The sequence below is a fragment of the Haliotis cracherodii genome, unplaced genomic scaffold (assembly GCF_022045235.1).
Source record: "Haliotis cracherodii isolate W230 unplaced genomic scaffold, xgHalCrac1.p SCAF_15, whole genome shotgun sequence".
Lineage (NCBI taxonomy): Eukaryota > Metazoa > Mollusca > Gastropoda > Lepetellida > Haliotidae > Haliotis > Haliotis cracherodii.
In genome coordinates, this window is record NW_027266270.1 from 8,070,452 (window position 1) to 8,083,864 (window position 13,413).

Here is a 13,413-nt window from a genome sequence, read left to right on the forward strand (position 1 = left end):
CGTATTTGTGTATGACAATTAAGTCTATCTTGAGGCCCGCCTGCTGATCCTCAAAGGCCGGTCAGTGGACTTCAAAAGGGTTTTTCCAAGACGGGGACTGGCAACGTCATGATAATAGCGAAATGAAAAAATATCCGCCATTGGCTTCGGCAGGGATTGCCTCTATGGCACGGCTTATGTGAAACAATGCACCTTGAGGATTGGACTGGTCTTCCTGGTCCAGTAGATAGAGCGTCCGCCCGGAGAGCGCAAGTTCGGTGGTCCGATCCCCGGCCGCGTCATACCCAAATACATTTTGAAGATGGTACATGTCACCCTGCAGGGCATTCGGCATTAAAGAGAAAAACAAGAACTGGTTGGCTTGGAGACAGTATACTGTGCCACGCTGCAGAATGGTACCTTAGTGGGCTGGCTCTATAAAATAAATCCATGCACGCACGTACATAGTAACTTACTGTGCACTGAGAAGACAATTTCACAGTCAGCTGACAGTCCACCACTGTCCACAACTCTGTACTTGATGAAGTGTGTTGACACAATGAACTCACTACCTGGAGCCGACCCAGATCTCTTAGGGCTGCAACATGTTCCATACGTGTGTTAGCAGTAACATAGTTATACTTGGTTTAAATTATACTTGGTTTTATTATCAGGATTGTTTTCTCTGCCGTGTCTGTTGGTCCATTTCAGCAAGGAAATGAGTGGGGTCGCATGTTAATGCTCATCTGCAAGGCTTGGCACGTAATGAAGAAATAAACGACCCGTGGTCGTTGTTTATCGTACAATAAAACACTGCAGAGAGAATAAACCATGAGGGGCGCAAGTGGTTTACTTTCACTGCAGTGTTTTATTGTACGATAAACAACGGTAATGAGTTTTACATTTCTTTATGAGATATCAACATTATGTACGGCCCCTTTAAGCATGTTGATAAAATGCACAAGCTTTAAAAATATTTACCCAAATTTTAATAATGATGGCTCCCTGAATATAATCCGACCTCGGAAATGTCGGACAAATCAATTTTACGAACAGGTTGGTTAAGTTTGGTATTTCGAATCTCCAGAAATGACGTCTTGAAAGAACAATGTTTTGTCGTGAAATAAACCACGCTTCGCTCTTCATTGTTCTTTGCGATTTATAGCGTAGCTGTGTTATATATAGTATTGAGGACTGTTACCGTTACTTACTGCTTCCAGAAGGTTTTCCTTTGGTATTTATAAAACGTTTCATGTATTAACTTTTCAGCCAAACCTCTTTACTAATTAACATCCATTTAAAAAGCTATTACATGTATTCTGTAATATCATTTTCATTCATAATTATTCTGGGTGTTTTTAAAGATCCATAATTCATGTAATACAAATAAAAAAGACATTGATTGGTAAATGCGTAGATTTACAGATCAAGGAGATTTACACTAAAATACAAAGATTGTGTATCAAAAACCTTTAGTCAAAGGTCTAAACATTCATGTGAATAGTGTTTCATCAAATGATTAGACGTAGGAATAATATGTAATTAAACATATATTTGATCGGAATGTCATTTTGGTGCTGAAACATTGTTTGCTGAGTTGTTAATACAGTTGTAAAACGTCTCGAGTGTTGAGACACTAAGAATGTTACACAAAGGAGAACCTTAGACTGCCATCCTCCTTATCCGTTCCTGTCGGTTCTGTCCAAGTAACCACCATAGTGTCTCCCGTCTTGGCGTATTGAGGCCCAACATTCGGACAGTCTATCTGGGGGAACGTGTTTGGACTTCCCCCTCCTCCTCCTCCTCCTCCTGATGGATAAATACCAGTACCATGTGACCAAAGGCCCAAGAAACTCCTGTCATATTTCAATTGTCCCAATTAAGATTTGTGTGTGAATGATTAATCAGAAGAAGGACACCATGGTCTTTCTAACGATGTTCAATCTTGTTAGATTACAAGTTTCTAATGTCAAATAATTTCTGTCTTGTTTTTGTATTCATGCTTTTTCAATTCCCATCAATATCTCACTGCCTATTACGAAATGTGTTTGGCGCAGATATTCATTGACGTTTTCAATTTACATTAGTTATGGTCATCAGGAAATGGCTGTCATTGAGACCGGAGTAAGTTTGAAAGGGAAAGAAACTTTGACCTAGTCTGATAAGTCTATATAAGTGAATATTAAAACTCTAGAGGAGAGATCAATCTATACAGTAAGTTTATAGAGTACAAAGAATACGTAATTAAAGTTTCTTTCTTTTTATCGCAACTCGACTTTATGACAAACGTACGTCACACAAAGTACCATAATGCATATATACGTGTATGAACCGTTACAGCCCCAATTGACTCTATAGCTTATGAATGATGATGATGATCCCCAGAATTAACAGCCAGTGTATCTTGACACGTCTATGAACAGAAAGTGCTATTCTTATATCCCATTCACATGCGCCTATTTACATATGTGTGGATATGTGCATACGTGTGTCGAAATACATACATGAGTATACTTGTCATGTGAACGCGTTTGCTCAAGTGTGTATATTTACACCAGTAGCAAATTTGCATCATGTTTGGAGCAGGTGCAAATGTAAATGTAAATTTGCACTGTGTGTATATGTTGCAATGTGAACGTTTATGTCAACGTAAGACGATGATCTAATTAATATCTGTATTTTTGCCAACACCAAACAAATTGTCAACATTTGCCAACTTTTATGCGTTTATACATAATTGAGCGGACGGTATTTTCTTTTGGTTTCAAGGAGTCAAAACTTTGTGTACAAATTAAAACACACATGTCAGTTCACGCGAACATTTCTGGTGAAGTAACTCTCTTCTCATTCACCTTTGATTGGAAAACAACCTGTTTTGTGCTGAAAGTGCCTTACACAATTTGCATACTTTATTTACACACCTAAGATGCTTTTCATGTGAACACATGGTAAATTTACATATACGCACATATGTATAGTTGTACGTGTGTAAAATATAGTAAACGTTGTGCATGTGAACGGGGTATTAGACTAGTCCCATTCGTAACCAACTCATGTTATTCCGGGACAAGCTGAATAGCGACCCATGCCCCTCTCCATTTTTGTGACTGGTTTTCATGTAAGCGCAAACCGACATAGCTAAAATAATTGTCAGCTCGGTGCGTATGTAAATTATCAGAAAGTATTCCTGATGGATGCTTTGACTGAAGTACTTGAAGTCACATGCGCATTCTGATTGGTTTGTCATATTTTCGCACATGACATTCATCGATAGGGGAACGAGTCTTCTTGCAGGTTACGGAAAGGGGCCAGTGGTGACGAATGGACAAGGCCAAGAAGCATTAACCTTGAGTGTAACTTAACTCGTACACTTGTCATATTGTAACAAGTTATTGCTCATTAATCAATTTGGCGTGACATAGTTTAACACCACTGCATTAGAAGCACAATAAACTCAAATAGATACACCAATGACAAGCCATATGTATAAATGAGAAAACAAACTCACACATTTGAATGATGACCACCTGCCCAAAATTCGAAATGGTTTTTGCAAGCGTACTTCTGTTTTCAAAATCAGGGATGTCCGTCTATAGTGATCTCATGCCATACTTTAAAAATATACATACCGTTATCACACACAAACGTGCAGATGATGCTGGCAACTCCAAGTACTGCTCCTAAGAACCCCCAAAATCGCTTTTGTCTGTGATGTTGATCCTTCAGACGTTTGACCGAGCGAGCAAAGGATACCGGTACTGAAGTTAGAAGTTGATGACGTGAGCCGGTTTAAGAGTTGGAAGGTTGGTGAGTGGGTGGTTGGGTGGATGGGAGGATAGGAAGATAGGAGGTGGGTAAGTGGGTGAGATGGGTGGGTGAGTGAGTAAGCGGGAAAAAGCTTAAGGATCCTCACAGCTTTGCCTACCCACACACTGCTGACAGTAGGGGTGTCGCTGTGTCTATTAACGGAACTGGCTTCAGCCACACAGGTCAACAACCATCTGTCGCAAAGCGTGAGCACGTTTGTTTTGTGGGTTGTGGTGAGTTTATCCTTTGTTGGGACAAAAAGCATCTCACCCGAGTGTCTTTGGATGTCAAATATATAAAAGAGTGTGGATATATTTGATAAAAAACAGTAGGGGGATATTTTATATATCACCAACCATCATTCTACCAACCTTTTCAGTTTGTAGACAGTAATAAACAATGTCTTAAGTGTAGAAAAGTACTGCTTACAACTTCAGTAGCAGAGATATTAGTGATGTTATTTGATTGTGACGTCTTGGTAATCAATGGCGTCACAATTGTCTGCAAAGTATTGAGAAGCAATTTCATTGTAGCGATCAATGTAGATATTGTTCCATCTCATCCAAGCGATATCTCCTGTGGGAGCCAGTTTTGGATGGTAATGGCATGAAAACGATTTGTGATATATCTTATTGCTGGGATTTCAGACTGGATATAACCATTCTCTTCGTTGAGAATTATATCTTTTCCAACTTTTTTTTATTTTACGGTCGGTTGATCCGTAAACCAATAAATAACATAAAACCGCCTCAGTATATTTCTTGTGATTGCCTATGGCAACAAGGTTTGAAACACTGGTAAAATGTTGAGTGCGGTCATGGTTAAAATATTGAACGGTATATGCAGCGACAGTAACCTAGTAGCTATGAAACCTTTCGCAAACTATAAAGAAAATGTTATTCAAACAAGTTTCATGTCCATAAATGTGATAAACGATATAACTATGAAAGGTATTCTATCATCTTCATCCATCCAATATTTTCAAAACATTATCATTTATATTGAAATCGGTCGTAATGAAGTAATCCTTACTCAAATGGCATCCTTAAGTGTTAATGGTGGAGTCAATGGTTAATGGTTTTCAGTAACCCATGCTTGACGTAAGAGGCGACAAGGTTCCCCGACTTGGTTGGTGCATGTCAGTAGTGTAGTGGAGTGCTTTGGCCCCTAAGCCAGCAGGAGCTATCTCCCTCTACCTGAAGTGGATCGAGTGCCTGACACGTGTAGTAGCTGACACGTTCTTCTTGTGTCTCATGACCCCGGTCATCTTGAGCTACGGGCAGTGAGGGGCCCACTTTAGGTGTTCCACCCAAGGATCGTCGTGGGCCGCCCATCTTTTCAGTCGCATACCGCATTGGAAACAGAAAACGCTATGACAATCGAATCGGTGCAAAACGAATGAGGAAGCTTTCCGCCTTCTTCGGATGAAGTTTCCGTTCCTGTTTCCATTCCTGTCCCAGTTCCCATTCCAGTTCCCGTTCAATTGTTGGTGTTTTTTCTTCTTCAAACGTCCATTTTCAGGGACACCCAACGCTCCCTAAAGAAACGCTTTGATCATTGCAAACCGCAAACAACCCAACCCCAAAAGAACCCCACACCCTCCTCCATCTTGGAGGCACTTGCCTCACGGAACCGGAAGTGGCGCTCTCTTCCTGTAGGGGGAGAGAATCCACTTCCGGTAGGGGGAGATAACTGCTGCTGGTTTAGGGGCCAAAGTGATCCACTACACTAGTCATGTCATCGTGTCCCAATTGCGTAGATACATGGGTGGACTGATACTCATGATATCAAAAACTGGATTGTCTGGTCCAAATGTGTTTGTCTACAGACCGCCCTCATACAGATGGAATATTGCTGAGTACGGAGTTAAACAACAAACAATCAAACTGGTTCCGTGTCATGTCTCATAAAAACGATGGATTCAAAATAATTACCTTGGACCCAAAGCCCTCCTTTACAAGCAAAAAAGTCGAAAGTAAATCCAGCCCGACACACAGTCCCCGTGTCCGCCATTGTCATAACCTGTCCAGCTACAGAAAATATGCTGTGGACATTTCCTTTGCACTGCACATCGGAGTCAAATCTATCCGGCATCTCACAGCCATCTCGAGACTCTAGATCCTGGATCTGGAAATACAACAATTGTGAGTTAGTGAAAAATCAGTTATATGATGGTGTGTCATCTTAGATGTGGGACTCAAGTCCGAAGTGATGCAGGTCTTAGAAGCACGAGTATGATGCTGTATAAAAGTACCATAATCAGGGCGATCCGAGATTCAAACCCACGATAACAGGATTCTGCACAACTAAAGGCAGCAACTCTGCCCGAGTTGATACGGGTTGTTACATTATTACAGGAATCATTTCAAGACTTAATATGATAAGTAAGTTTCAAGTCGATGATATGAGTAGTGTTATGTCCGGATCCGGATTGGCCCCGATATGTTTTTTTTATTTGTCAGCACCATGGCCGTCCTCGTGGATGTCATCGAAGCGGTAAACGTCTGAGGCCTGCATCACTTTAGGCTTTCCTCCCACATTACTTTGACACGCCCTGATATAACTGGAATATTGTTAACAGCGGCGTTCAACCCGCATTCACAAATACACAGAAGACGACGTTAAAGTACACGTATGGTACTCATTATGCATTAAACATTATATGATAATCTAAATTGAACAGTTACATAAATGCAGTTTATAAAATAATGTAAGACATAACATATTTCACAAATAGGTTATGACAGGTATAACTGCATGTGTCGACACATTGACACACGGGCAAACGGTACCTACCCTTTGCAAGTCCTTAGTCAGTATTCCACTGTTGGCGACAGCGACATACAGGATCAAGCATAACAATATTGAGCGAGCCATTGATCTGCGCTGCAATGCTAAGGGAGTGAAAAGTACAGTGTAAATAATTACATTAGTGCTGTACAAGCCGCGAGACCTTAAACAAGTGAGCACATGGTCATACAAGCAGACACATATTTAGAGTATTGAAACGAATACCGTGAGAGGCCCGAGATTAATGTTACAAGCTTCTGTGTTTAAAGGAAATCTAGTTACCAACAGAATAGTTCAAGGGGGGAAATAGTTAAGTATTGTATATTTTGTCACAGCTATGGGACCTCCTCCATAGTCTATAGGTATAGCGTCCGCCTGGAGGGCGTAAGGTCCGGTGTCCTGTAAAACATGATTGTCAAATTACGATATGCCTGTATTATAGAGATACATATCCTAAAATCAAACTATACTGAGTCAAATTAAAAACTGCACATTTTTAAAAGTAATCCCATATATGATATACAACGGACAAATGTATCAGAGAAGGTAACATCAACAGTTTAAATCATAAGTCCCAAGCATGAGAATCTGATGGCACACAAGTTCAATAGCGTTGACAACTGCCAAACAACGCCTCGGCATGGACCTTGTGATGCTTGTGAACACATGATTGGGAAGACGACGCCATTGTTGCTACAAAATGGTGCCAAGATCTTGCAAATTCTGTGGTTGGTTTTGGAGAGTGCGCAGACTTCTGCCAAGAGCATCCCAGACGTGTTCGATGGGATTGAGGTCGGGAGACCTGACGGCCAGTCCATGACGTTGACTCCCGCATTCTAAAGGAAATTCCTTGTCCAAATTGCTGTGTGGGGTCTGGCATTGTCGCGTTGGAAGATCAAACCGTGTCCATGTGCTGCCATAAAAGGCAGAAGTTCTTGTGCCAGTACCTGGTCGCGGTAAGCAGCAGCGTTGAGGTTGCCACGGATCACAAGAAGCCTGGAACGTGCATTGCCACAGAAAGCACCCCACACAATGACACTTCCGCCTCGAAATCTGTCAACTTCCTGTGCACAACACTGGGCGTAACATTAAAGACGGCGCCTCCACACCCTCGCCCTACCATCAGCAAATCGAAGATTAAAACGGGATTCATCACTGAAGACGACTTGATTCCAATTCCTCTGAGTCCATTGTAAGTGTCGCTGTGCCCACAATTGACGTTGACGTCTGTGTAATTGAGTCAGAATCGGCCCGCAGTATGGCCGTCGTGCTTGAAGGTGAACAGTTCTCAGACGGTTTCGAACAGTTTGCGCACTCAGCCTACCCCTAAACAGTTCATTTCTGATTGATGTAGCCGTCAAAAATCGGTTTCGGAGGTGACGTAAGACAATCTGATGATCCTCTGCATGTGACGTCACACGTGGTCGACCTGGCCGAGGGCGATCAGCGGTGCTACCCGTTTGCTGTAGACGCGTCTGTAAATCATAAACAGTCTGTCGACTAGAACCCATCGTCAGCTATGGACGTTCCCGTCTGCAACCTGCCGATGACACGTTCACGTTGCACATTTGAAAGGCGTGGCATGACAAATTCCCGTAAAGACTTTTGTTTTCTTGTGTTTTTCTTTTTGTGTTAGTGACTGCTAACAAGTATGGCTGAAAACATATGCTGTATTATGGCCACGTGACCAGTTGCACGTGAAAAAAACAATTTTGCCACTATAGTGCTATGCACATGGTTTTGATCGATTAAACTGCACAAACACGGGTGTTATCTGAAGATACATTTAAGAATTGACCTTCACTTTGTATGAGTTCATTGGAGTATGAACCTTCATAGAGTGAGGGCCAAACTGTATGAACGTCCAATGAATTCACACAAAGTGAAAGTCAATTCTTATAATTTTTTTATCACAATTTCTTACCTCAAAGGATGTAGGCCAAGATCTAAACCCAATTATATTTAGTACGTGTGACTTCATGTTTACACTGACAGCCATACAACAACCAGCTAAATCGCGGAGTAAAATAGTTCCTCAAAAAGAGAGGTGACATGGGCGTATGGATGCACAACTTGCTCTTCCGAAACATCTTACGCAGTAGATGTGTTCAAATCATATCCTCATCAGATGAGAAAGGTCTGTAAAGAACTACCCCAAGTAGTATAGGTAATGGGGGTTCTGGCTCACTTCCACTGGAACCGGATTCATATACCTATACTGCTACTACAGGTAGCATTTTTTATGCGTAAATGACTATGCGATTCAACGATAGTCATGAGATTAAACTAAATTGACTCTAGCTCACCAATACCTGGGTCCAATCATTGCTTTAGATGAGTCTAAATGGTAATAAAAATATTCTTCATTATTTTTATCGATAAAGCGATATTCAACATTTTTATTAAGTTCTTCGTTCATTTTACTAGGAGACCAGACTATATAACTACACTCTTTTTGTAAATTGATAAGAAACAATTGATTACCGTATTTGGTTGGTTTGACATCACTGATATAATAAAAACCTTGTGGTCATTCTCTCCATTTAATAGTTTTTTCCATTATTATATATTTATGTAAGCATTTGTCTAAATGTAATCACACGATAGTAAGCAATTTATTTTTAATCTGCAACCAGTTCTTTGGTTTTGGCACGGAATAATTGACGCGCTTGTTGCCTCCCCTGTTCTATGAACTTTTTTTTCTCGTCTTCGCTAATACCATTGGTCTTACGAGATTTTGATCGAATCTCCTGCTTCATTTCGTTGTATTTGGTGAGTTCCGACAGCACTAAACGAAACTCATCCTCGGATATCTTACAATCGGCCATTGCTGTCGAAATATGATCCTCAATGCTGTTCAACTTTGCTTCGGCGAGTATCCGAATACTATCGTGTTTTAATGCTTTCTTTTGCAACCTACGAGAAATGAATTTTATCGCTATTCCTGTCAGTCCCGAGACTCCGGCACCTATTTCCATGCCGAGCACGATAGGCGCGGCGATTATAGTTGATAGTAAACCGACACCGGCTACACCGAGTCCCATGCCAGCTACTACAAGAGTGGTGTCAACTCCGTCCAGAGCATTCATGGCTCTGCGATACTTTTTATACAATCCAAGTCTCAACTCCCTATCCTTTTCTATTCGATGTTTTATGTCGCTTATTTGATGTAATCGAAATCCATCAACAGTTTCCATCTTTTCATCGAGCGCTGGATATAAACTCATAGTGTATATTACGAATATATAATAGTCTTTAATTGGTCTTGCTTAAATGTTTTGAGAGTATACATCAACCTTATCAAATGTATATTATACGGCAAGAATATCTTAGAAAGAGAAATTCTGTCACTTTTAATAATTTGAACCCCCTCGAGGGTTGTAACGGGTGATGCTCCAACATGAATAATACTGCAACATTGACGCTCGTGTTTCTTGAGCCATTTAATCGATAGAACTGGTAATATTTCGAAGGCATCTACCGGTGCATCTCCGAACAAGACTTCAGTAATAAGCGTAGAAATATTAGGTATTGCACTCAAGTTCTGTTTAATATCATCGAATTCTGTAACCAAATTTAAACTAACATTTAGGATTGCTGGACGACTATATAACATATGACCTGGTTTTTCTGGCAGGGGAGTGACTAACACACTTTTTCGTTTTGACGGGATATAGGCCGCGAGTACGATGCCACTATTTATTATCTTAGTTAAATTATGTCCCTTACCCATCATCGCATAAGGTGGGGTAATGGCGATATTCAGCAGCCACTTGATGTTTGCTTCGACCATAGTCCATTTATTCTCACTGCTGTAAATAATATTGAAGGAGTGGTTTTAAGGAGTCTACTAACGTCAACATCTCTTAAATCTTCTAGATTACCCGTGAATGTGACTTCTTTCCGCTTGTATACATTATCGTGTAAGTGTAAAGCGTATAACTTACCATTGGTACCGGGTTTACCGAATCCTTCTGTGTCTCCGAGATCGGAAAGCGCAATTGTATTACATTGTCTTATCGTTCCAGGGCCTGATGCATCAACCATTATTTATAATATGGAGTGTTACACTTAAGTATCCTATATGTACAGGTTGGTGTTTTACATCTAATACAGAAATTTAAGGTCTGAAATAATACCCCGCTTTAATTTTTTATATTGTAATGTTGAAAAAGATTCCGTTCTACCGCTATTGTATTTTTCATCTTTCACTGGAACAGTTCTGAGTAGAGTTGAAGGACTTTCTTGTTGAATATTATCCGTTGTACTGATTTGATCAAGATGGATGCACAGCTCTTTATAGGGAACTAAATCGGGTAAATAGAGTCCCTGATCTGATGTCTTGATTACTGTTATTTCTCCTCCCCATCCAAGTGTTTATGCTAAGTTACTGTAAAGCTTTACATCCTTTTTTCCAGCGTTTAAAATCAGTAACCCATTTGACTCATTTTGTGTTAGACTAATTCCATTAGGCTTAAAAAATTCATCATTGAGTGAGCATACGCTGTAATACCCATCAGGTATAATGTATTTTTGACCATTTATTTCTGTCTCATTATTATAACCTCTCGCAGCATTTATATTGGTCCACCGTGGGTAATACGTTACATTGCATAGAGCTACTTCGAGTTGTCCATCCGAGTTATCGATAGTACGAAGCAGTTGAATAGACTGACTATTTGTTATTCCCAGGAGTGTAACATACATATCAAATATACAATGATACTATATCATAACTTAAATAAGGAATCAACCATTATTTATAATATGGAGTGTTACACTTAAGTATCCTATATGTACAAGTTGGTGTTTTACATCTAATACAGAAATTTTAAGGTCTGAAATAATACCCCGCTTTAATTTTTTATATTGTAATAACGAGAAAGATTCCGTTCTACCACTATTATATTTTTCATCTTTCACTGGAACACTTCTGAGCAGAGTTGAAGGACTTTCTAGTTGAATATTATCCGTCGTGCTTATTTGATCAAGATGGATGAACAACTCTTTATAGGGAACTAAATCGGGTAAGTTGTTAATACTTGCAATCACTTTTAAGCCGCGTGATAATGTTATTGCCCAATTAAATCCAAGTGTGTATGCTAAGTTCTCACCAATAAGTATATTTGTGTTTCCATTGATGATTGTCACTGCCCCAGTGGCCTCATTTTGTGTGATACTAATTTTAGTAGTATTATAAAATTCCTCATCAGACTTAAAATATTCATCATTGAGTGAGCTTATGCTGTAATACCCATCAGGTATAGTAATAATTCTATTAATTCTATTTTGGTCATCTATTATAAATATCTCATTATTTCCTCTCGCAGCACTTATATTGGTCCACCGTTGGTAATACGTTACATCGCATAGAGCGACTTCTAGTTGTCCATCCGAGTTATCGATAGTATGAAGCAGTTGAATAGACTGGCCATTTGTTATTCCCGGGAGTGTAACATACATATTAAATATACAATGATACTATATCATAACTTAAATATGAAATCGAGATACATTACTAATCAATCGATTATAGTAACTGCCTCTGGTGCTGAATTTTTAGTTAAATTCCACGATATCTTTGAAAAATACAGTTTCACGGCAACTAACGATAAAATGGTGAACGACTGGTTTCAAAATCCGATGCAATTTTGGCAGAATCAGTTAAACTTTGCTGTATGGTGTGCCACAACGGGATGTGGTGTATCTGTTAATGCCCCAGGATTTAAACTATATAAGTCTGTTATATTATTTCACGTGTACTATCAGATTAGACGTATACTTAAAGAAATTAATGCTCCATTACCGCTGGATCCAGCATGGAATCACGCAAATAATATTTATGATAAGAGGGCCTTCAAACGTATTTGTAATGAATTTAATGTTTCTACGAGTAAAGATTGGCGCATTAAAGGACCTAGCCATGGTCTAGGTATTCCGTACTCTGGACAAAGAACTATTAAAGATAAAAGCGATTATTTAATTAAAGAGGGTGTGATCCCTTCAAGCTTTGCTCTCTCGGATAAACAGTTTAGAGCAGATCGTATGAACTTTGAGAGAGGCATTCCTTATATTATAACAAAGTTTGTGCATCCAAACGATACAACAGACGCTTGGAATGAATTTCTTAATGATAAAACGGAAAATAATTTTACTAACCCAGGATTTGAAAGAGTTAATGAATCGATAAGAACTTATGTATGGGCAATTCTCGGTGCGCAATCGCAAACACGAACGTCCATTATCGGTACTGGGACGGCGTTCGATGCGCAAAAACAGTTTGTCTCAAACGTGGAGGACGCCATTAATTCACCAGTTGACATACCATCGTCTATAAAGCGTTTTCAAGATGCATTACAGTACGCTCAATCCAAAGTGGACTTCGTTTATGCACCGGGACTATACATGTCTCCGAGTAATATGGAACTTAAGATCGGTCAAGTGATAGGCTATAATAATAAAATTGTTATCGCTACCGATCAACAAAAACCAGGTATAAATTCAGATATGAACGTCGAATTAATAACGCAAACGATCACGGGCGAAAAGGGAATAGTCAAACCACAAACACCAACTATCGCTCAACCATCTACTGATGCACAAGTGTCACCGCATATTGCGGCTAAAAATCAACAACATATCGATGAAAAAACAGCGCTTGTAGTGGGTGGAGTCTCGGTTGGCTTACTCATGATTTGGTGGTTAAATAGTTCTTAGCGAATACGTACAACAACCCTGCAATTGCTACGATCAACCCCCACAAGTTTTGACTAAGCCAAGTGGTGGTCTTAGCTAATAAATTCAATAGCCAGGAAACAACACTCCCTATTACCACCT

At 39.8% G+C, this 13,413-nt stretch overlaps 1 protein-coding gene across 1 annotated transcript in view; it reads right to left on the bottom strand.

The window, feature by feature from the left end:
* LOC139462226 (sushi, von Willebrand factor type A, EGF and pentraxin domain-containing protein 1-like) overlaps positions 1–13,413 on the bottom strand; it is a 104,845-nt gene that overhangs the window by 42,632 nt on the left and 48,800 nt on the right. The window contains exons 2-6 of the mRNA XM_071243820.1: positions 6,583–6,680; positions 5,721–5,913; positions 3,609–3,737; positions 1,641–1,788; positions 456–577 (exon numbers count right to left, since the gene is read on the bottom strand). Coding sequence (XP_071099921.1) covers positions 456–577; positions 1,641–1,788; positions 3,609–3,737; positions 5,721–5,913; positions 6,583–6,680 — 690 coding nt within the window. The remainder of the gene's footprint in view (positions 1–455; positions 578–1,640; positions 1,789–3,608; positions 3,738–5,720; positions 5,914–6,582; positions 6,681–13,413) is intronic.